The sequence below is a fragment of the Pyrgilauda ruficollis genome, unplaced genomic scaffold (genome assembly GCF_017590135.1).
Source record: "Pyrgilauda ruficollis isolate IOZ18807 unplaced genomic scaffold, ASM1759013v1 scaffold33, whole genome shotgun sequence".
In the NCBI taxonomy this organism is placed as follows: Eukaryota; Metazoa; Chordata; class Aves; order Passeriformes; family Passeridae; genus Pyrgilauda; species Pyrgilauda ruficollis.
The window spans coordinates 3,665,987-3,691,259 of NW_024524711.1; the positions used below are offsets into that span (position 1 = coordinate 3,665,987).

At 36.7% G+C, this 25,273-nt stretch overlaps 1 protein-coding gene across 3 annotated transcripts in view; it reads left to right on the forward strand.

Annotated features, from left to right (window-relative positions):
* The window catches only part of ATXN7L1 (ataxin 7 like 1), a 110,568-nt gene that overhangs the window by 13,391 nt on the left and 71,904 nt on the right, over nt 1-25,273 (forward strand). For 2 of the 3 annotated variants that reach the window (XM_041474619.1, XM_041474618.1), the window contains exon 3: nt 22,307-22,411. The exons of the other annotated variant lie outside the window; for it this stretch is intronic. In XM_041474619.1, the coding sequence (XP_041330553.1) occupies nt 22,307-22,411 (105 nt within the window). The remainder of the gene's footprint in view (nt 1-22,306; nt 22,412-25,273) is intronic. 3 annotated transcript variants of the gene reach the window in all.

Consider the following 25,273-nt stretch of genomic DNA (forward strand, 5'->3'; position numbering starts at 1 on the left):
GGGGGGGGAGGCACATAAAGAAAAAGCAAAATATCAGAGCACATTACCTTTCCCTATGACAGATTGTGGCAGGCTTTATTGACTAGCACTCTGTTTATTGTTTCTCACATGCTGCCATTGGCACCAAATTTTGCTTACATTACATTTACTTACATTAAAGTAAGGACTGACATACTTCAAAATACATTGCTGGGGATTATCCTTCTCTCAAAGAACAGTTACCCAAGCCACACTTAGAATTGGTCAGCTCTTATTACTGCAAAAACCTGCAGTAATTCACTATATTTTAGCAAGTCACCACATATTCTAGTAGGGTGCTTTCCAATAATTTTTAAATTACTCAAAGGCAGAATTTGATGTTACTGCTCCAAAAGCTAGATTGCTTGCTCCTTTGCTGTGCAAATGTTACCATCACCTTTTCTGCACCTGCTCTACCAGTGAGGACCATGGACTTTACCAGATACAATAGGATATGATTTTATAATCTCTAATTGGATTGTTTGGGGCAATTTTCTTTTTGTTGTGTTGTGAAAACGGTCATCCTAGATACGTCATGATTTTGCTCGGGTTTCTTTTTCATCCAGGATAGGAAGGGGAGCTAGCTGATGATACAGTAATAATTGAAGATTATAACTGGCAAGTAATTTTCACTACATGGATAGATTTATAACATTAGCAAATCCTGCATGACTAGCCTGCAGCTCTGCCTTTTGTCTGGAAGAACACTGGCTTTAGCCTGAAGCAATTTTTCGTTGTGCCCACCAGATTTTGCTGAGAATACAACCTGCTGTGACCACCCAGCACCTCAAGAGGTGAATATATAAGTGAGCATCAGAATGCCATAGTGCAAAATAGGCTGGGAATGTTGAGTTTATTGAATTAAATAGTAGTTTAAAGAGGGAGCTTTAAATTGGGTAACTATTACGTGATTGCAGTGTAATCTTTCTCTCTGCAGTTTTTTCTTGTAAAATACAGGCCCTGAATTTATATGTTTCATCATTCTTACAGCTTATGCAATTTGGGTTAAAAATACATATTTTTTTCTTTACAATAAACACATAAACTTGCTCGTGGTCCATTCTGAATTTTTTCTATTTGGAAGAACTAGACAGAATTTAAGCAGAGATGGAAGAATTACTTTTGAGGGTCGATTAATTGAAGTGTTTCTCCTTTTGCAAAACAGTCTTGAAGGAGTCTGAAAGTGCATGACTGGGAGAACAGGGGGAGGTGAATACTGCTGCATTTTATACAGCTTTACTGAAGTGTTGTATCCCAGTTCTCACGTCCACATCTGGTGTTGGAAAAACTGGAAGGAGTTCAGAAAAAAGATACATTAATTTAAGGCCTGGATAATCAGCTTTAGAATGGAAGATTTAAGAAGCTCAATCTCTTTAGTTTATCAACAGACAGTAGAGGCTACCTGATAAGTCTATAAGTACTTAGACAGGGCAAAGGTATCTGACAGTTGGATGGTTCCTTGTCAGATAGATTAAGGGGATTCTCATGGCTGAAAGCTGAAGCTAGATCAGTTCAGACTAGAAATAAGATGCAGTTTTCTAATGATACAATTAAATAGGAACAGCTTATCAAGGAGTGTAGTAGACTCTGTTGCACAAAATACTAGCATAAGGCCCTGGTCCTTTCCCTGGAAGCACACAGGGCTTTAGCCTTCCAGAAGGCTTGCGTTTGAGGCTAAAATAGTATGATTAAATTCTATGGCCTATTTTAACATAGAAAGTCTGTACAGATCATAAGGAACATTTTTGTTCTAACTCCCTGAAATTTCATACATTGTTACTGCTGCTTTTGTTAAAAAAAAAAAAAAGTTCATGTGAAAGATGTGGTGATAAAAGCAAAAAACCACTTTCTAATGTGGTGAGTGAGAAGGGACTGTCCTTTAACAGCAGGTAAAAGAGGAAGTAGTGCTTTCAATCTCGCTTTGTGTTTTTCTGGTAATCAAAACCACCGATATCCCTCCAGTCATTATTTCTAAGCATAACTTAATCATTTACCAATGTAATTGTTGGCCTTTTCAGAAGCATTGCAGGTAGTTTGTGCCTTCTCATTGTAAGGTCAGGTAATTGACAGCTGGACCCAAATGCCTTCTTCAACTTTGTTTGCAAAGCAAAACAATCTTTGTCAGCAGGTTTTCCCTGGTGCTGCCTTCTTGGCCATGGATTTATGAGAATATAGCAGGTCAATCTTTGTGGTAGAGTAAAAGGCTCTGTTATTTCTAATGAATTGTATCAGAACTCATTTTATCCTAGTTTTTTGCAAAAGATTTAGTAGGAGTTGTTTGAAGGATATCAGTGTTTGTATAACTTAGTTTGCCTCTTTTTTGTAAAATCATCACCAGTATGAGAGAAAGTGTCACATTTTTTCTTGGTTATGCTGACAGCAAGGCAAATCAGTGCTGATATAAGGTAGATTGAACTTAGATGGGAAATGTTGTGTCTGTGGAGTTAAAGGAAGTACCTAACCTGCTTTTAGAGGTTTTCCCTACATCAGTGGTCCTATAACTCTTGTAAACACAGTATACAAAATAAGTGAAGAGCAAATGCAGTGCATCTTAAGTTTATAAATTCTTCACCCTCATCCCCTTACCAGTATTGCTGCGTCCAAAAACTGTAAAAAAAAGAAAGCTTGAATTGATGTTCTAAAAAAGAAAATAGGCAATATTGAATTTTATCAGAGTTTGGGGCTTACACACCCAACAAAAACGAAATAATTTCAATACTGTGGAGTAGACTTTGTTGTTTCTTTTGCTGCAGTTGGAAGGCTAAAACAAACCATGAGTTGGACGATGAGGTTTGCTCCAAATACATGTTGGTGTTTGTTCTATTGTAGAGCCGTGTGAACTTTGAATCGTCATGTGGGCTTTTTCTGGTTGGGAGTGTACACGGTCACACATATCCTGTGCTACCTTGTAGTGATACCATGAGAAGATTCTAAAGGTTCAGGAAATCTGGGTCTTCCTCAGTTGCTTGTTGTTGCCTGTGACGATGTCGCACAGCTTGATGGGTATCTGATCCATCAGTTGTTGGCTGAGTAGTTACAAAATATTTAGAAGTTTACATTTGGAGTCACCTTTAATATTTCTTGTATAGTGAGCTGGACTGAATGTTTGGACCTTGTCATGGTCTCCTCAATAGGTGTATCCTGTTACCCAAGAAATGTTGGATTAGGTCAGGGTCTGCAGCAAGGCTGTGGAATACTAACAGCTGTACTAAGACAAATCAGATGATTGGTCTACTTAACCTTCCCAGCATCATTTAATCCATACCTCCATTCAGGTAAATTGTATTTGAGACTGTGGCAAATATGACAACAAAAGATGGTATGTGCTTTGACAAAAGGCCCTAAAAAGGGTCTTAATATGAAAGCAAGAATTCAAGGAGACTTGAAACCCTGCAGGAGGGAGAGATTCATTAAAAATTGGAAGAAATAGTCGGATAAAGTTACTCTGCTGGCAGGGTGTGTCTAGCCAAGGCAGTGGTTTGCTGGGCTGTGTATTAGGCAGATCTGTATCACTATTGCTGTTGGATAAAGATCTTTAAAATGTACGGAACCTCAGTGGTACTGTAGAAAGCTCAAGGCTTCACCTTCCTGTGAGGTACTTTTCCTCATAGCTGTTACTCAAGCTGGACGTTAAGAGCACCAAAATTCTTACTTCTCATTTGCTTTCTACAGGAACAAAGTACTTGTTGAAAAAAATCATGCTCTACATTGTCATGGTACAGTCTCAAAGTTTAAATGGATTAGAACTGAATTTGTGCTTGCTTCAGAAGAAGTAAGATGCAGAGCTTCAGAACCTCATATAGCACATGACAGCATCAAAATATTCAGGGCATTTTCTTGGCTTTTTTTTATCAGTGTCCTACCTACAAAAAGGCAAGGCATCTTGAGCCATGTGTTTCCATCTGATATCTATTGATTACAAAAAAACCCTTCCTCTCTTACCACTCCCTTTGCCAAAATGTCACTGCTTGCTTCTGCAAGAGACAAATGGCAGCAATCATACCAGAAGTGTTCCTGTCCTGAAATGTGCAGAAGCCTGCTAACTTGCTAAACACTATATTCTGGATATGGCACATAGGTCAGGTGCTGGCTCCAGAAGAGAAGTATGTGCATCTGATGGAACCGACACTCTGATTTCTTACTGCCAGTCCCTCCAGAAGAGAAGTATGTCCATCTCTGTGCATCTGATGGAACCGACACTCTGATTTCTTACTGCCAGTCACCTGCTGAGAGAGAGCCACACTGACCTATGTTTTCAGGAGGAAAAAAATGTTATTTTTACTGTAGTGACTCCTCAGGATGCTACAGACAGGATAGATTCTGCAGTGTGGATGTGGAAGTGTGTGATTTAAAGAGTTTGAGCTGGTGTGGGAGCTTAAGGATGCAGAGAGCTAGTGCAGAATCCTGACAGTTTCATCAGGCCATCTTTTAAATTGTGTGTTGGATATACTTGCAGCAAAGTGCAGTACAAATATACATTTGCAGTCTGAAAAAGACAAAGCACACAACAAAGTTAGCTGAATTAAGATGAGGGATGGCTGTGGAGTGTTGCTTTATGCTGAAAATCTGCGACAGATTTCCTAAAAATGTATGCATATGTGTACAGATACATTCATATATCTAGAAAATTGTCTGGAATCATGTTTGCTCTTGGGTTTCAAGATTTTTGTTAAATATCTGGTGATTCAAGATTACCCTCTTTCAAAGTATCACTTACCTTCCTTGATTTAATATTACAACTGTTTTACAGTGTGCTGGGGCTCTTTTGCCTAAATGAAAACTGGTTTTAATCTGTGATACGTTTGAGATTGTCATATTTCACTAGTCATATTTTAAAAATTACAAGAAATCATACTTGTTTCTCTTTTGAGTTTCTTATTTTGTTCCAGCTGCCTCTTTAACTGGTTTTTGCTATAAAAGTGTATATTATAAACCCTTAAGTGGAACTAATGTTTGGGAATTGGTAGATATGTGTCTGTATTTTATATAGCTGGAGTTTAATATATAATAATATATAATGGACAATCTTTGTCTGTTGTCAATATTTTAGGAGAACTGTTTTGCTTGCCAGAAATGGCTTCCTGAGAATTCTTTCAGTGATAATGCAGTAAAAACAATTGAAAAAGAGCAAAAGCCTATACCTGGGCTTTGTATAGATACAAAACTTTCACATGAGATGTGTGTTTGAGACACATCTAGGCTTAAATATGTTTACTGTCAGTATTTAGTATATTGTCTTGCAGGTGTTGGGAACAGTTGGCCCTTGTCTTTATTAGCATCTGACTGTTTCCTGCCCTGAGCAGGCGACCTGTAGTTGGCATCTGCTGTCAGTTAAACATTGTTGGTTCCTTAGCAGAGATCTTTCCCTGTGGCCTCTGGACAGTGAGTCTGGCTGGGCACGTGTCACTTTGATTTGGCATTACTGGTTTGCTTCTCTCTGCTTATCACCTCCTTTGGGAGTGTAACAGTAAATGGATGGAAAGGGGGTTCAGAAGAAAATCAGATCTCCTGATGTCCTAATGTAATAAAGTACCTAAAGTATGGAGGCTTTTTTCTATAAAGGCAAATAAGGTAAACATGATACATCTGCATTTTAAAAGTGCAGCCACCTTCTAAGGATATTGTTGGTTACATTTTGGTTTGGTTAACGATTTACTCTTTCAGAACCAACAAACAGTTTTAATGCTTTAGTAACATACTTCTCTAAAGCATTTGGCAGGCTGCATGATAAATTAAGCCTCTCAAGCTTTCTGTGAAGCATCACAGATGGAGAAACGGAGAAGCATGGAGAGGCCAAGTGACTAGCTCCAGACATACAAGATAAATCTCTAGTTGTGTTGCTGGAGTGCTATGGTTAAATACGTCTGCATATGGAGATTGTATGAGGTGAATAAAAATAAATAAATTGCTGCATATAATTGCAACACATGACATGTTTTCAACAATATTCACCTTAGACGTAGATCTTGTTATTTACACAACACAGCTAGTTGTATTTGCATGGGAGCTACGTCCTCCTTAGCACTGATATTTTTATGAAAGGTGATGGAGGACCGGGTATGTATGTGGGAACTTGTAGATAGACCAGCCACAGCTTTGCATTGGTGCTGTCAAGTTAAGTTTTAATTTTCCTTTATCTGAGGAGAGAAAACTGCTTTTTGGTCTCTTCAGAAAGTGCCTGTCTTACAGAAGAGATTTTGTCATCAGAACCTGTGCACTTTATTTCTTATTTTTCTTGTTTTGTTTAATTGTTTTTAAAATTTGCTGTTCTTGGAGTCTACCAAATGTAGGTACTTAGCAAAATCCAGGTCTCTTGTCAGACAGCAGTGGCAAAACTTGCCTTGGAGTATACAGTGTATACAGGAATATCTGTGTACTGCACTCCAGTAACCTGTGTACTGAAACCTCTGATAACTTTGAAATGTGGGGGGTTTTTTCTTCAGAATTTGTGTTTAGATCAAAGGAGTTGGCAGAGCAGCAATTTGATGCTACTGTGTGTTCCATAGCTTGAAGGAGGCTTTCCTTCTCTTTAACAGGTATCAGTTAATTATTTTCTTTTTAAGAAAGCAAATTGACTCGGAGTGCTCCTATGGAGTTGGTTCGTTCAGAGAGACATGTTGCAGCAAGGAACTTGCTTGTGTTGTATGCAATATCTTCTTTTACATAGTTTTGAGTTGCTCCTGTTTTTTTTGGGTTTTTTTGGTCATAGCTTTGTTTTAGTTAGAAGGGTTTGAGCAAGTGAGAGGTTGGAGTGGGCTAGAGGTGAGTGGAAATTAGCATGGAGTAGGATGGGCAAGAGGAGCCAGAGGGAATTGGTACGGTGGCAGGGTGTGGGAATGTATCATCTGAAGTTTCAGGGGATGTGTCCTGCCCAGGAGTGTGACCTCTTGCCTAATTTGCTTTGTGTAAGTGCTTCAGATATGCCTAATGTGAAGACGATGGGAGCTTGCAAATCATCAGAATCTGTTTGAAGGAGTCAAGAAGTGTGGTAAATGATTAAGGTTTTGTTTGCTTAAAGTGTCCTGAGTTTTGGTGTGTCTGGGCTACTGACTGCTTACAGTTCCTTTGGTATGTGTGTTCAGCACTCTGCATGGGCAGATAAAGGGCAAAGTTTTCATTAGCAGCAGCAGCATAGCTCCCATCATGAATGGTCTTGCTCACCTTACATGTCCCAAATCTTTCTTAAAATTTCATAGTATTGACTGTTTTGAAAATGGGACCATTCCTTTTTTGTGTAAGTCTGGAGTTTGTAAAATCTTGAAGTCTTCTGAATGTAACTGAGAGCCATGCAGTCAGATCTGTGCATGTGACCTGAGGAGGTCCTTGTATTCTTGTATGCAGATGTCATGGTGATAACACAGTAATGCAGTCATTGAAATGTACTTTGTTCTGTAACTTTTAATAAAGTGAAATGCAATTCAAGTGTGTGAAATAACAGTTGACAATAGAACTGGAAAAAATAGTGCTGTATTTGAAATTTTTTTCTTTTTTCTTTTTCTTTTTCTTTTTTTTTTTTTTTTAAATGAAGTAATATTCCCCTGGAAGGATTGCTTTATTTTTTCCGGGTTTTTTTGTGTAGCATATCATTTTGGTGAAATGTTAGTAGCGATGATTTTGTTCACAATTTCATTTGTGGTTTTGCAACAAGTTTGATATTTTGTAATGCTCTGTTTGCGCAGAGGAGTAAGTCCTTGTAAGGTTATTGAAACATGCAGTTGTAAAGCACTTGGAATGTAAACACTGATTGTGAGCTAGCTGTGAGTATGTTATTTTAATAAGAACTGGGGCATGTTTTGATAATTAACTGTGCATGAATGATTACTAGTGATTTTTATGGTATTACAATTTCTTTTTCGTGATTGCTCTTTTTTTTTTTTTTTTTTTTTTCCTCCTTTCTTTGACAAGGGGAGTCATCTGTTAATTTCTGGTAGCTACCCTGTTGATGCTAAATCAAAATAAGTTAATTGTGAATGGCCAAGTGGTCAGCATCTTAACTGTAAGTGGTAAAATAGTTGCAATATTCTCCTTGCTGTAAAATATAATTCTGAGATGAAACTCAGTATTTCCACTTTAAGTATGTGGAGATATAGACAAAAATTTTGAATTTAGGGTTAAATCTTAGTTATGCTTGTGTTTTCTGCTGAAAGCACTCATGTATTGTTATCAAATTTAATAGGTGATGACTTTGCTAGTGTTAGCTGTAAAATTCAGCTGGTGCATGAGAAAGAAACTGCTTTCACTTAAATGATGACAGAATAGCAAAGTAGAAATTAGCAGTTTTGAATTTGTGTTTATGGAGTGTTTAGGATGATACGATCAGGAAGAAAAAAAACCCCCTCTTTTTCACTAACATGAAACGATTTTGAAAAAATGTAATATTATAGGATTTTTAGTAGTTTTCAAAATGCTGTTGCAAGTGTCCTGCAATTATTTCAAATATAGGTAGAATAATAAAGTTATAATTTTTCAGATAATAAATCAGTAAAGAATTGTATAGGTAAGGTGTCTAAACTACCTGAATTCTATTGTATCATCATGTAACTATTGTATCATCATGTAACTATGCAGTAACTATGTATCCTAGTAACTTAACTCAGAGGGTGTGCTTCTCCTTTCTCACAGTTCTTGCAGGCTTTTTGCATTGCAGAAACATGTTGTTATAATCAAAATAAAAAGAATCCAGTTTTATAAACTACAAGGATTCTTTACTCTTTAATGCTTGCAATTGAGAGACAAGTTTTAAACAGAGTCAAATGACCCCATTTTAGATATCAAATAATGTACATCACTTGAACATGGAGACTTAAAATAACAAATGTGGTATGAAACTAATTTAAGAAGCTTTGAAGGTGCTTTGTATTTTAACACTCTGGAAGAAAGAGTATTTGGGACTTAAGAGTTCTCCTTAAGCAAAGGCTTTCTATGATGAAAAAATATTTATGATCATCTTGGATGGTATTTAATTGCAGAGTAGTTAGATAGATAGATCATTCACAGAAGCTTCCATAACAGGGAGTTTACATTAACAAGTTGTGTCTGCCATTCAGATACACAGTTCAACAAAGCTCACATGTCTATCCAAGACAAGACTGTGAAGTGCACATCAGTGGAGGTTTTATGAATGATACTCCAAAAATGCTCTTTACAGATGTATATGGCCCTTCTGTGTGCAGCGCTGAGTGGGCTGTTACTACTAGTTAGTGTTAGTGTTAGTTTTTTCTGTACTCAGGTATTTAGAATCCTTAACAAAGAATTTCATGGACTCTTTTAATTAGAATAATGATTCTGTCTGGTGTTGTATTCATTACCTTTCACTAAATCCATGCACCACATTAATCTCTCACCAACCTGCTGGCAAGATTCCTGAGGCTGGTACCTTCTACAGCTCTGGTGCTGCAACAGCATACACAATGCAGTCCTGTGATGAGATGTGTTGCACCCCTCAAAATGTGTATGTACCTCTTCACACTGAAGCAGTTTCAGCTCATGCAAGCAGCTCCAGAGTTTTCTTCTGGTCTGCAACTCGGAGAACATGTAAAGAATTTTTAGTGGACAGATGTTCACTCATATGGCTGCTGTACCATATTCAAGCTACTTTCTGTTCGGTTGGGGTTTTTTTTTCAGAAGCTGAATTTTGTTGAATTCAGTCTTTTGGAAAAGTAGTAATACCAGTGGTGTTTTTCCAGATGAAATGCTGTGATAGCAATTAGCTGTCAGTTATGCCATTGTAATTATCACATAAAGTTGCAGATGAGTTGTTAGCATTTATTCAAATGTGCATAATAATGGATATACTTCTTTTCTTGTGTGATGCTTTTCCTTTGTAAATTTGGAAGTGTTTAATTATAAGTTACACATGTACATAATTCCTCTTGATGTACAGGGAAAGACACTAAGAATTCAAGAAATTTTTTTAAAAGCTTTCCCCATAGGAGATGAAGGAATGCAGGGTTTGACTCCTCCTTTGTCCACTGTCCTGTCTGCTGGATTATGCAGTAATTAGTAACAGCCCTCCAAGGACCTTTTCTGTTAAAGTAAATGGGGGTAAGGTTTGTTCCTTGTGATAATGTGGAAGATGTTTTTGTTAAATGGGATTGGCGAAAAAGTCTCCAAAGTGTTCTCTGTCCATACATCTTGATGAATTTTTGTTGCTTTATGATGCTGGAGTGTACTTTAAATCCATGAGACAAAGCATGTATTTTCACTCCTCTAGCTCCTTTTTTTCTATCAATTCAAGGCACTGCTGAAGCCAGATATGTGCCAGAGAACGGAGTGTCTTTGAAAAGCTGTGTCTTGAACTTTATCTGGGAAACCTCTTGTTCCAGTGACCCTGCATTTAGATAAATCATGGAGTGCTAGGGGGCACAGCAAACTTGAAGAAAAAAATGTGGATGCTAAACACATGAAGAATCAGTCTTTAAACAGAACTGGTTGGTTGATCTTTTTTTAGTTGTTGAAGAGCTAGCACAACACTCTCAATACTGGATGAAATAAATTAGCAACTGCTTCCATGCACCCCAATCCTCAGAAATAAATGAACAATTGCTTTTCCACATCCAAATCCTCAGAAAAGGATAATGCTGGAAGGGAGATTGCTTCTAAGCAAAGTTGACAGGCATCAGACTGCAGCATAAGAAGTGTTAAGTGGTCTGCTCGTGTCAGTGAGCTGTTAGGTGGGTGAGATTGATGCTGGAAGCTGGGTGGAGCTGAAAGCATCGCTCTGGGACCAGGTCCTGTCAGCAGAGGTTGTTGCCAACCTCTTACACGTTTGTGCCAAGAACCTGAGACAGTCACTGAGCAGAGCCATTTTCAGCAGCTTGCTTTAATCTTGGTGAAGTTTTATTTGTGTGTGTTCTTAGGATGTTCTTTGCAGCCCAGTAAAAATGTCTGAGCCTTTCATATCCTAATTTCACTCAGGTGTCAACAGCAATGGAGCTGCAGTGTACCTGCTGCAAGGAGTGGCAACTCAGGGACTGCACTGAGAAGGAGACTCACTGCTTTCCTGCTCAAATGGATCTAAAACATTTTTATTTTTTGCATCTTTGTAGCACATCTCAACTCAACCTGCTGATACTTGATCAGTGGTCTTCCGTTAAAGAGAAAGGCTTCTGAAGGCTTAGAAATGCTACTTTGTGGTATTTGAAGAAGAAATGCTACTTAGTGGTACTTTTCCCCTTGAAGTACCAATCAAGTACAAACTAGTAAAGTCATTGCTTCTGCCAAGTAGTGGAAGGTGATCTACTGTTGTGAAGAGCAGTGAGCTGGAAAGATCCTTGTAGTAGTCATGTATTTAAGATTAAAATTAGGAAAAACTGTTATCTTTCTATATTCTGAGTAGTTTATTTCACAAAAGCCACCTTTTTCTCCTGTCCAGGAAACAAACAAAACAGCTCCAGAGACATCTGAAGCTTTCCCAAGTCTCTTTCCCAAGAGCACAAAAACAAAATTGTGGTTTGTTTTTTGGTTTTTTTTTTTTTGTTTGTTTGTTTGTTTGTTTTTTTTTGTTTTTTTTTTTTTTTTTGTTAGCTAGTGAGTATTACATATGTGCAAATGAGAATATGACTTGTGCAGTATTCAGTGTAGCAGAAATTGAAACACAACAATAATGTGATTGAGCTAATAAACTGCTTCTTTCTTTCATTAAAAGGAAAGAGCCCCCACTAATAGCTTTTATTATATTAGCATGTATACCTCTGAGTGACAATATTAAACCAATGATTTATCTCAGGAGTAGGTACTGTGCAACATAACAAGTTGATGACAGATGCAAGTAGTAATCGTTTCTTCCATTGCCTTTCATTTCTTTCTTTTGCTTTTTCAGTACTACTAGATGGGCAGGTTATTTAGACTTGCCCTGTAAATTTTTTTAAGGTCTTCAGAACTGAAATATCTTGATATGTCAAAATTGTGGTTGATCCTGTACCTTTGAGAAAGTGTTAGAAGCACTCCTGGAGCAAGGAGGGAGGTGGAAGGAATGAATACCTCTGAATGCAGTGTGTATATATATATATATATTTGTATGTATGTATGTATATATATTCTTTAATATGTTCATACTGAAGATTTGATGGACACTTTAGTGACATACAGACTTGTATTGACCTTAGCCCTTCATGACCATGTTCTTTGTGTCTGTTAGAGGTAAGAACACTCGCTGAGGTGTGCAGCAGGCTCTCGTCATGGACTCTGTTAGTCCAGCAAAACTGCGCATTTACCTCCTGCAGTAAGGATGAGACTGCTGTACCAGCCCAGAGTGCTGGATTGCCTGACTTGTTTGTCTGAGGCAACATATTGGACCATATTCCTATCCTGGGAAATGTTTGTGGTGTGCATGAATGTGTACTATATAAATCTCAGTGTATATGTGCTTTAGCTGATGTATATATGCTTCTTCAGACAGTACAAGTCTGATTTGACTGATTGCACTTGAAGAGATAATTATTCCCTTGAGACCAGAATTCTTAGAATGAGAGCTGTTTTCTGGAGTTGTGTGATAGTGGAGCTATAGGCTGCTCTTCAATTTGTAGGATTTTTTTACAGTTTTGTCTAAATGGCCTTGGGGTAGGTATTTTGTATGTTTGAACTTTGGTTAGGAAGTTGCTCATTCATCTTTCCACCTCCTGTTATTCACTAATATTTTTTCTCATGTATTTTTTCTTGGCATAAAGTCCTCTAACTGAAAAAACCCCACAGTTGAACACTTTAAGCAGTAGCTTGATCTGTATGCCTACAAGAAAGAGAACTAAATCTATTTCATTTGAAACTGTGTGAAGGAAAAAGATTATGTTATTGAAAGTCTATCTGAAAGTAACTTACTTCAGAGAGTTGAGTTACATGAGAGGCAATATTCCTGAAAAGAGGTGCTGTTATAGGTGCAGGAGGCAATACAGAAAAAGCTCTGAGAATTGGCATAAGAATTATTTGTCCTTTTAGACAGTACATTTAGACATTAAATACATTTCCATTTAATATCCAACTGTTGATTAAGAATGAGCAAACATTTTAATTTAACTCTCTTCTCACCCAAGACAGAAACTATGTTCTTGGCCTTGGCTCTTTTTGTAGGGAGAAGTGAAGATCAATGAAATACTTAGCATTTTGTAAAATTACATAGGTGTGATTAAAGATTTTATTTTTCTCAGTGTTTATTTGCTCATTTACTCATCGTTTTCCCTGCTACCAAAATTGGTCATTTTCTGAGAGATATTTTTTCTGATAATGCTATTTTATTTTCAATAATAATAATAATAATAATGTTACCTGTAATACAATAAAGAGATGGCCTAGAAAGGTGTGAAAAATTCATTTTTAAAAGACTTTCTTTAATCCTTAATAACTTATATCCTTAATCAAAAAACCAGAATTTCTGTCAAGATTGTCACACAGTGCTTCTAAAACACACTGCAAGTTATCTTATTAGTTGCTTGTTCTATTGTCATAGTGAGGTCCCAGCCAAAATGAAGGGCCCCATTGTGGTCCCAGTGTATGGACAAATAGTAAGAGAATACTGAACGGCTGCAATCTAAACAGGCAGGGCAGACAAAGAGCATATTATCCTGATTTTAGAGATGGGATACTGAGGCACAGAAAAATCTAATCAGGGTCATGCAAGAATGTTGTTTGGGAGCCAGGAATTAAGCCAGCTCTCCTTCAGTCCAGTTGTACTGCCTTTAAACCAGAGTCACTCTTCTGCAGAAGATAATACAGCTTTGCAGGCGAGTGTGTGAGTGCCAGTTGTGTCTTGCTGAGTGTTTATGAAGGAAACACCAGTTGGAGGATTAAAGTCTGCTTCATGGCAGTCTGCACAGAAGAAATAGTAATGAAGGGGTTTTTGTGGCCGTGGGATATTTCTCTGTAGGACTGTTTTACTGCATAGATAACTTCTTCTTAGCGTGCATTGAAGAAAATGAAAGAAAACCTGCTATCTTTGTAGTATTTCATTACTAGCACTCCAAATATTGGAATTAGTAAAAGTATTGTAAACTAATTGGATTTAAAACATTTCTTTTGGCTCCAAATTCAGTAATCCCTAATATGACTATAAGTAGTCCCTAACATGACATATTCAACATTTCCTTAAAAAAAAAAAAAAAAAAAAGAAAAAAAGGAAATGTCAGTAAATGTCAAAGAAGTTATTTTTCTTTCAAACTTTATTTTTTAGTTCACTAATATTTGTTTACTTAATATAAGATCATTAAAACTATGAGGGAAATGGGGAAAAATAAGGAAAAACCACTTTAGTACTCATTCTGACTCACTCTAAAGATTATGTCTTGTACAAAGGTACTGTTGTGAAGTTTACAGATGGATTGTTAAATTATTTTGATTGTCAACCATCATTTGGTATCTCCAGGGCTTCATCTTACTGCTTCTGCAGGACCAGTATGTTCATGATGTTTCCAAACCTGTTTAGTTTATTTGGCTCTGTATCAGAAAGCTTAATCATCTTAATGGAGAAAAAAAGGCATCAAAAGCTGAAACACTGTGTATTTCTGTGAGTTATTGTAGTTAATTTGCAGATAACATCTCTTCCTGTGTCAAGGTGTGTTTTCCCAGCACAGAAGTTGTCAGAGTCCACCTGCTGCAGAAAGTATGGATGTGGTGCAGCCCTCTAACTGTTGCTGAAGGTCAGATGTCTGATTCCAGAGAGTTATCCATCAATCTGAGCTGAAATTTAGTGCCATCATCCATGAAGGGTACTACTTGTGCTGACAAGTCTCATTTGCAGTGAGACTTCTCCTGATACATATTTGAGAAAGAAAGAATTGTTCTGTTGCTCTGTGGAGACTGCCTGCTCAAGGTGCATGAGGTTCACTTTGAATTATGAGAGAAATGAAGATGCTTTCCAGCCATTCCTCCCCTTATGTTTGCCCATGGGATGTTGAGAAATCAGAATTGTAATGCAGAGATTGATTTTCCTGCACATTCCCTGTCCCTTGTATGCACACCTGTGTGCAGCCATGCTCACTCCCCGAGGTTTTTGATAGTGATATATGCGAGATCTAAGAGAAATCCACTCTATTTGCAGGGTTAGAAAGTCTCTGATCAGCTCTTTGCCATGCTTTCCGTACTCAGGAGTCTGGGGACAGTTATGCTATATGTTACATAGCTGGAATGTCACCTCTTCTTCTGGACATGGAGCACATGGTCTGGATCCTTATAAATCATCTGTCTTTTTTTCCTTGCCCTCAGTAATTTAATTTTTGCTGTCATTTGATAATACTATTGCTGTCCTGAAGATTTCCAGACGTAAGCAAGAAGAAATTTGTAGCTGGAGGTGATATCTTTAATTAGACTAAATGTAACTGGTTGGGAAAATGGAGATATTTGGTGGCACACATGTCCTTAAATCCCAAAAGCCAGATTTAAATGTTAACCTCTTGTTTGAAAATACTGTTTACATTACCCTTCTAGCTTGCTTTTGAACACATTAAAAGACTATTTCTTCCTTGTATTTTGTTCAGCTAGATTTTTGAGGGTTATTTGGTAACTGATTTGTGGAAAATTTTGATTTTGTTTTAGGATTTTTGTTTGGGTTTTTTCTTTTCATTTGTTTTTGTCTTTGGATCTTAATATGTTTAACTGGTATCTGTTTTACATATAGCAGGATTTTCTTCTGGGTATAGACTGTACAGTTTTGTAATACAAACTTCATAAGCAGTTGCTATAGTTCCTGAAATATGTTGTATGTAAAATACAACATATAGAATAAAATAGAAGACTATTCAAAATCCAGATTCCTGAGGAAGACGCTCCTTTAGAGAATTTCTCTAAAGTGAAATCTAATAATTACAGAAAAATGTGAGAACAGTTAATGATTTTGTAGCTGTTACTGGAGTTGCTACAATTGCCTGGTTATGTTATGTTACAATTACACTTACCATACTGAAAACTAGATACTGTGTAATTGAGTGATGTCCATTTCAATTACAAGCATTGGTTTTATTGAACTCACCCTGCTAAACTGACATGGAAAACTGAGATTTTTTTGGTGTCACAAGTATGCAGCATACTTTTTGACCCGTGAGTTTTGTGTTTTCCAGTATTCCTGTGATATGTTAATCTGGTAGCCCAGGCAATTCTGGTCCTCTCTTGCCAAATTGCCTTAGACTGGGATGGCAAATAGCCTACATAAATGACATAAAAGCCTTCAGAATTATGGAAGAACAACTTTGCCACATTTTCCCATGCTTATTTCATTCTTCTCTTTATTGGTATGTAGTGTCTTATGCAAAACATTAATGTCAGTGTTGCATAGTTTACTTTATAATCTCTTCCAAACAAAGGTTGTTACAAAAGATATGCAGATATGGGTAATCCACAGTATTTGTTTAGATCACTGGTTCCCAATTATGAGCTTTTGTTTTTTCTTTTATTATGAGTCTTTAGGAATAGAAGCACCGTTTCCATCTTCAGTACCATTTCATAACGCCTAGATAAGGCCGTGGAGTACAAAGTCTCTCTGCGTCATTGGGGCTGGTATTTATTGTTTACACTATAATTAATGAACTATTCCCAGCATTCTTTAGGATTGCCACTGTCCTCATGATTGCTCTAACCTGGGAGGCAGCATACCATTCAACCATACTGGTCTGGTGTAAAGGTGTCATGACCTTGACTCTTTACCACACTGACACTTAAGTCTATTTGCTGCTTTTTCCCCGCTTTTTTTTCCTTTATGACAGTCATATTTCATTTATTATTGCTGCTCCTGAGAAGGCCAGTATTTCTTCTGTTTTCTTCTCGTTGGTTTTCTTTCTCACCTGACTTTTTAGCATGCAGAATCTTAAGCTGCTTGTATTAGCACCTGAAGGGCATCACTCAGGACTTATGACAGTTGTGTTTGGTCCTGTGTTAGTTCTGTCATGTATGTTTTAATTTTATTTTGTCCTCAACTTCATGATTACTTTAAGCATGACCTGCATTTTTCCATCAGAAAATTATCTTGAGCATTACTTTGTGGCTCTGACCCTGAAGTTAGCCACAATTTCAGCAGGATTTTGGAGTAAATGACATCCAGCAATCTCTTTCAGTTTAAATCATTCTGTGATTAATTTGCAACTGTGACTGACATTTTCAGGGGTAAAATGCAATTTATTCTGGCGAACTAATTACTGAAGTGACTTACTGGTTTTTGTGTAAGAAAGGAAAACTGCACTCGGGGGAGAATAAGCTCATGTTAAATGGAAAGAGTGTGACATTTATTTCTATGATAAGACCAACCTGTCTATGCAAGTGTGTTTTACTGCTGTCTGAATAATGCCCTGAAGATTGTCTTTTTATTGTTTCAGTTTCAAGTTTCAATTCACCATTCAAATTACTTAGTTTTTTAAGTAATCTCAAATGTAGAAGTAATCTACTGCACTGAAAGATTTTGTACTTGACTCCATTCTTGAATGATGTACAGATTTGTTGCTTCTGTGGAACAAGAGGGAAATATTGGGCACAGTTCTAGACACAGAGTTTAAAAATGTGTAGCTCCAGGAGCTGGAAGAATCATGTATATTTGGTTTGTCCATTGCCATTTTTGCCCTCGCTTTTTTTTTTTTTTTTTTTTTTTAGCTTTCCTTTTTTAATTTTAAACCAATGTGCAGTGTGTCTTGCATAGTCTTTCTCTTCCCCTCCTTGCTCCACTTTTCTCTCTTGAAACATAAATATCACTAATATTTTTCAAAGCAGGCTTTGTGGGTATATTTAGTAGAGCAACAGATATATAAGTGAACATTTAAAGTGTGTATAATTTATAGCAAAAGATCATCATTAAACCTTGATTTCCCACGCAATGCTGTGAGGTCTTACTGTTTGACAACCTTAATTCTGCAGTGGAAGAATGTTTTAGATTATTTCTAGCTTGTGTTTTATTATACAGTGGGATGTAAATGATTATGAATTATGTAATAATAGAGAAGGAACTTCATGTAAGTCATCTGCCTTGGATTGTTACTAAAAATAATTCCTTTCTGTGTGTTATTGGAGAAGATAAAAAGTCCTATCTGACACCTGCATTTTTGTGTTTGTGCCACAATTTGCAGAAGCAACATTTTCTATTTTTTCTGTGATATTTGTGTTCTTAATGCACATTTCACCAAATTGATGTCTTACAAAACTATGTCATATGGCTACAGCTCTCTTTTTATTTGCAAATGTTAGTAATATAACACCTACGGGCGAAAGTTGTATTTATTTTTCAAGTGCCATAGCAAAGTATACATGAAATAATATTTTCAGATTTTAACCTATGAAAGTAATTTTGAACTGGGAGCATTCACTGTCTCAGATTTCCACCTGTATAGAATATCTTTCCCATTACATGGGCCACTTTTGCATCCTGTTAGCTCAGTAGCTCGTTTTCAAGCAGGCTTTTGTCATTGTGTAGTATCAAGGGGCACGGCTGTGTCAGCTGTGGTTCATTTTGAGGGGATGACAGTTCAGCACTGCAAGGAGTGAGGGATGTGTGGATGGCCTTTTGGAAAGTGTGTGGGTACTGAAAAGGAAGTTACCACTTCTTTTTGCCATCGAGAGTCTACTTTGAATCTGCTGGAAGTATCTTCCAGTAAAATGAGGGGCTGTGAAGGGGGCCATGGAGCGCTTTTACCTTGTGGGAGGGCTGGGCCGGTGTGCGGTGATTCATATGTGCTGTGGTCACTTTGTTTCACTTTTAGGGGGTAGGCAGTTTTTGGTAGAAAATAAATACACTTTACAATTGCTTTTCTGTCCTTATTCTTTTTATACCTTGATAATTATTTCAGTACCATTTGATAGTCTCTCACCTTATTCAATAATTATCACCTGTCTTTTTCAGTGGGCTTGCCTCTTTCCATGAAAGTCTTTCAAGAGTTGACTTTAGAGACATGTTTTCTTCCCTAAAAGTAATCTTTTCTGAAAAGTTTATCACTATTTTTTTCTGACTAAGCAGGCAGGGAGATGTGATTATTGCCTTTAGAAGACAGTTTTTTGTTTGGAGAGGCTATTGTCTTTTTTTGTTACACACAGAAGGTCTAAATTGTCAAATGGCTGCAATCTGATCTAAGAATGATACCAGTGTCTAAAATAATCTTTCAGTCTTGGTTATTTTGAGTATGACATGGTAGTATTGAACTGTTCTTATTAAAAACAGAAAAACCTGTATTAAAAGATATATAGCTGTTAATCTTTTCTACTTTTTTAAAATTTCAAATGTTCCTTGCTTTATTCATTGTAAATTCTCTATCTGGATTGCACTTGTAGTATTATTGCATCTAATAAAGTGTATCTCCAGCTGGACTTTGTAGTGAGACACTATTAATATGTTGTGCAATTTCAACTGAAAAGTAATTAATACCATTACAAATCATGAATTTAATCATGAAAACAGATTTGTGCCAATCTGGTTAACATGAATAAACTAAGAGAGGTAGTTGAACCTGCTTGGACTTAAAGAATTTTCTTTTCTTAAAAACTCCTGCATAGTGAGAGTTTTAAGGAATCTTAAAAGCCTGAAAGATGGTGTTTAATTGAAGTTTTTTTATCTATTCTCATTCAATAATAACAGTATATTTGTGTGCTGTGATTCTTTTTTTCAACCTGCAGTCTTGTGTCCTCGAGATTCTTGGATTTTTTAAGTGGACTTTTGAGAGGGAGCTGATGACTTCATACAGGAGTTTACACATTTACAATGGACTACTTCTAGGCACCTGCAAAATTAAAAAACTTCCAAAATGCTGCTTCAGGATGTCATTTACTCTGCATCTGTGCATCCTTTTGATGCTGTGTATCTTACAGCAGCATTTTGGTGTGTTCTCCTACATGTCTGTGCAGTTTTTTTGTATATCAACCCATATGGAGTATGAAAAAAAAAATCCTCAAGTGGTGGTATTTACCTATTAGGTGCAGTGGTGTTTGCCAGAGTAGTGGAACAAGCTCACAGGACTTTGCCTTCATTGCTCTGCTCCTTGGCAGTGCCTGATGAAAAGCTAGATTTGTGATCCTGTGAACTAATCTGATTCGTTTTCCCACCTATGTCCTTGAATGGATTTGCCAGTATTAATACCTTATGTTTTTTATAAGTTACTCCCTGCAGCCAGAAATCATAAAAACTCAGACCCAGCCAAACTTTAGACGCCTCAGAGTTGGACATGTTTTAAAGGTTAGGATACAGACCTGTGAAGGTTAAATGAACTTAAGGAATTTTAACTGGAAAACAGTTGTAACTTTTCTGTTTGTGAAGGGCAAAGTCTCTTTGTTTTCATAAGATTGTCACCGTACCTTTCAAACAACTGAAAAATATTTAGAGATGTTTTAACCATTTAAAAAATATTTCATAACTGTAATTAAATGCATGTTTTTGAGCTGAGACTTTGTGCCAAATCATACCCAGAAGAAGTACTCCTTTCTGTGGAATTTACAGTGCTGGTATTGGAAATCTGTAGGTTGTGATCAAAACTATCCAGCTAAGAATTGCCATTATAAAATAATTTTTAAGGTCACTGAATTATCATATTAAAACAATAAATAGAATGAAAAGGCCTGTTTTAGTGCCTGCTTAGGGGTTTGTTTATGTTTTACCAGTAAGGAAGATTTGATTGAACCTAACTTTGCACTTCTGGCTTCACCAGAGTACCAGAATACCTCACCACTGGCATTCTGTTAAATTTAGTCTGAAAAGGTATTATGTCTGATTAACCTTACAACTGGATTTCATAGCCTGGTACAAGTAGTAACAGAAAGAAAGGATTTTGGTTTTGAGTGGATAATGGAACAATGTACATCATATCATGCTATGAAGTTACCTGCAGGTTGATGGGGCTGGTTTGTGCCCAAGAATTCTTGAATAAGCCTCTTTGGATCTACTTGTGTTACTGCCTGTATTACCATGAGAGTGATGCCCCATTCTCTGGGCTTTTTGGGAACTGAAGACATTTTGCACTTCATCGTGCCAAACGCTGCCATCATAAGCAGTGATCTTACCTACAGTGCCAGAGACCACGGCAGAATTACTTATAAAAATAGTTCTAGGGCCAAAATAATTGCTTTAGTAAAGAACTGGTGAACTAAGATACTTGCTTGAGTCAATTTTTGAAAGAAATCTGACTTCTATTTTTTTAGAAGTAGATGACTTACTGGAGAAGTAGGATTTAGTTGTTGATGTTTATCAATCACAGTTGCTGTTTTACATGTTTGTTCTCTTGATTTTCCTCCTGTTTAAAAAGCACCAGATTAATATTTCAGTCTACATTTGTAAGTTCTGTAACAGATTTCAGATGCTTCTGAGTAACACTGAAGTTTACAACATTTTTATTTTTATAATGTGAGAGGTAGTGTGATCTGTGGGGCCACTACTTGGCATGGGGTTACTAGTGCAGCAGCACATTCATTAGCAACGCTGGGTATGGTGACATTATCCCACTGAAAGGCATAAAAGTGACTGGAGTTTGTGTCCTCCAAGCTGAGCTGTGGTGGATGAGTGTGTGTGCTTGTTCTTAAGTTATAGCAATGAAGAGTAGAACAGGTTTCCTCACTTGTAATGTTAGAGTTCTGAGGACTTCAGTTAGTAATTTAAGCCCATTTTACTCTGTTTGTAATGGCTTAAGAATGCATGTATTGCATTATGTGTTTCATTTGAGAGGGACAAGTGCCTGTCATCATCTGACTGTACCTGTCTTTGGATTTCATTAAATTCCTCATACCATCACCAAGAAATACCTTATTAACCAACTTTGTCTCTTCCCACAGTATTTGTTGGGGACAAACAGCAGGGTGTCAGAACTAGGGAAGGGCATTTGCATAGAATCAGAAATTTCATATGGCATGGCATTCCTGGCTGTATTTGAAGCTGTAGGATCCTTGACTTTGGTTACTATAACTAGCTTTTAAGCAGGAGCCTTTCTCAAGCAACTTGTAGTCAAGCTTAGAATATTGTAACATAGAATATAACCTATGCAAATGTTTTTTATAAGGATCTTTAGGCAGAGATTTAAAAAAAAATATTCCTTTTCTGTTTCAACATTTGACCACTACAGTAATGCTTATTCCACTTCTTGGCAGTGAGTGTTAAGAGAAGGTGTTGCAGTCTGTGTTCTGACTCAGACTGGGGGACGAGACTGCAGCATTAGGACAGGACCTTGAAACTTAAAAGGGGGAAAAAAATCTCTTTAACATAGTAAGAAGCTCTTATGGAGCACTGTATACATTTGCTTTGTGTAAATTAATATAACAGTAATGGCCCTACAGTATTTTCAATTTTTTTTTTCTTAATAGATATTTAAAGCATAACTTCTAATTCTTGTATATATTTTTAACTTTCCCACAGATATGCACTTATTTGGCCATTATCCAGCTCATGATGATTTCTATCTTGTAGTGTGCAATATCTGCAATCAGGTAGTCAAGCCACAGGTTTTCCAGTCACACTGCGGTAAGTGAATGTTTTCTTTCCTGAATTACAGTGCCAAACTGACGTATGGCTCTCGTAAGAATCATTGCATACAATCATAACAGAAGCATTGCAAATAGACTTTTCTGGTTATCTTGTGTTCTTTCCACAGAAAATACCAGCAATGCCTTCAAATAAGTATATTTCCTGTAGAGGAAGTTAAATTAGTTGTTCTGGAAGCTGAGCTTTTCAAGTTGAACTTGTTACATTAAATTAACATGTTACAACAAATAAATCCTATTAGTTAGAGACTAGCTAGGCTAAAACTATTATGACTTAACATTGGATTGTCTTTTGTCAAAGCTGCAGATTGAGGTCTATGATACTGATCTACATTAACTAGAAGTTGGATGTTGGATTGTTTTCTGATGGGACTCATGCATATCTATATAGAGGGTATATTTTTATATTTATCCTAAGGTTTAAATTTTTTACAAAATTGGCATTTTGAAACACATTTCTTAAATAAAAAATTTTCTAGAGGGTCTTGAGAAGCACATGCATATATTAATTTCTCAGTTAGTGTGACAACAAGGTGATGATTTTTGTATTGACTATTTGAAAGCAGAATTACTTCTGTTAGAAATTTTTTGTATTGATTAACAAACTTCTTCCAATTATTTCTGAAAAACTTAATCCCAAGGTCTGGTTTATTTATTACTTATCTAGTGGTTTATTTGTTATTTGTCCAAGGATTTGTTTCTGTGGTGATTTTTTTTTGTCGTTTTATTATTTTTTAAGGTGTGCAAAGAGTGACTGGATTAGCTTTGTATGTGGCTTAATAGTGACTAGCTAGCTTTGTATGAGGTTTAATAAAATTTAGTTTAATCAAAATAATTTGAAGGTGGTTGCATAATAATGAAAGGCAGCTAGTACTGAGGATGGAATCAATTAAATACATTAAGAAACAGCATAGCCCAGCAAGATTTTACTTGTCTAAATACAAGTAAATTTCGCAAATCCTGTACCTCTTTTAGTCTTTTTGGCAACAAAGCAACTCAGTAATGGAAAAATGTAAGTGGGATGGACAGAAAAATAGTTTATTTACTTTTAAGGACATATTACCAAAATACTGGGTTGTGTTTGTATGGATAGACTGCTGACAACAAACCAGGAGCAACTGCATTCACCTTGGGAGGCAGTTCTAAGGCTTGCCACCAGCTTTGACCTAGATTGAAATAATTGTGAAAAAATGGTTATAGTGAAATGCAGCTTTCTATCCAGTGAATGAGAAAAGATCTAGAAATATTTTCTGAGGTGAAAAGAGCTTATTAATTTAATGGTGGGGGCAGGTGTTTTTAGTGTGTTAAAAAGCCATCATGCTATTTTTTTTCAAAATGTGTTTATTGCCCTTAGTCTTCTGTGGTTCCTTTCTGCCCAGCTTCAGGTATCTTATGATTGTTTCAGAACAGAAAAGCTTCTCTGCATGTGGCTGTAGGTACAGTGGGTACATAAACATGGAACTTGTGCATGGATAAAATGTGCTTGAGGACAGAAGGAGTTGTGGGAGGCCTTGCTGTGGCCTTCCAGGGCTGTGCTCTTTCCTGGGCATTAACCTGGTTTGGTGAGCAGTGGGAAAGCTGGTCCTGTGTTCAGGTGGTAGGCACATAGAATAATGTTCCTGCTAGATGAGAGCCAATTCCCCTGTGTTAGAAAGGATTTTTGAGCTCTTTGTAAAAAATGTATTGCCATCAGTGTTAGTGTAATGCATGTAAACTACCAAGATCCCAAGAGTTACTGTCTGTTTTTCTCTTTTCTCCATTGCTCCATTATTTTTACTATTCCCTTTACTTCCTTATAGCAATTCTTTTACACTGGGTAATTGAATGTTAAGTTGTGAATTGCTTGATTTAAGAGCCTAAGGTCAATAAAGACTTGGAAAAAAACTGTACTGTGTTAAAAAAACCCCCAGAGAATACTGAAAATAATTGACCAGAGGTCTGGAAGATTGTACCTAATCTAGTCAGACTTGTTTCAGGAAAAGTATACTGGAAGGCCTGTGAAAGGGCTTTAAATACATAAATAATTTTTTTTAAAAGAAGAAACAGTAAAGGCAATGTATTAAAATATAAAAGAAGTTTTAGAAGATAGAAGGTCTCTTCAAGGTCTCATGAATTGTTGTAAAAGAATAATTTATTTTTTTAATCTGTTAAAAATACTCATATACGTTAAATGCATCTACTAATTTATCGTTTTCATATAGAAATGAGTAAGATTGAAAGAAGACCTACACAGAGATGTTATTAATGGATCTGTAGTTGCATTGTTAGGAAATTACAGAAACCTCCTGATAGAAAACACATCAACCATGAGCTGTTTGAGGTTGAATAATGTTTTGCTGGATGTCTTATGGTTCCAGTAGTCCATTGAGAAAGACCTGGACAAGGCTTCATTTGAGACATTGATTCTGGCTGCACAGAGCTCTTCTGTGAAGCAGGAATATTTAATTTTCTGTTCTATTTAGAGTTTTATCACCTTCAGACACATTCATTTTGGTGGATCAGACTTTCTTTAATTAGAGAATGCAGCAGAATGCTTGTAAATTCAGTGATGCCAGGCATGTCTCTCAGTAGACTTGGAGGTGTTTTAGGCTATCATATTTACCACAAAAATGCATTATTACACAGGTATTGAATTGCTGCTTCAAAGCTGTAGTACAAGGACAATGGAATGAGAAGGCATTAGAAGGCACTACTGGTTTTTTGGCTCTTGGAGGTTGTGTCATGGGGAGTCTTTATTGCTGTTGACAAGGGCTTGTAGAGATCTATCCCAGAATCTCCCACAAAGTGTGGTTTGTTGCTAATATCCCTGGTAAGATCCAATCCATATCCTCTCAGTAAGAAA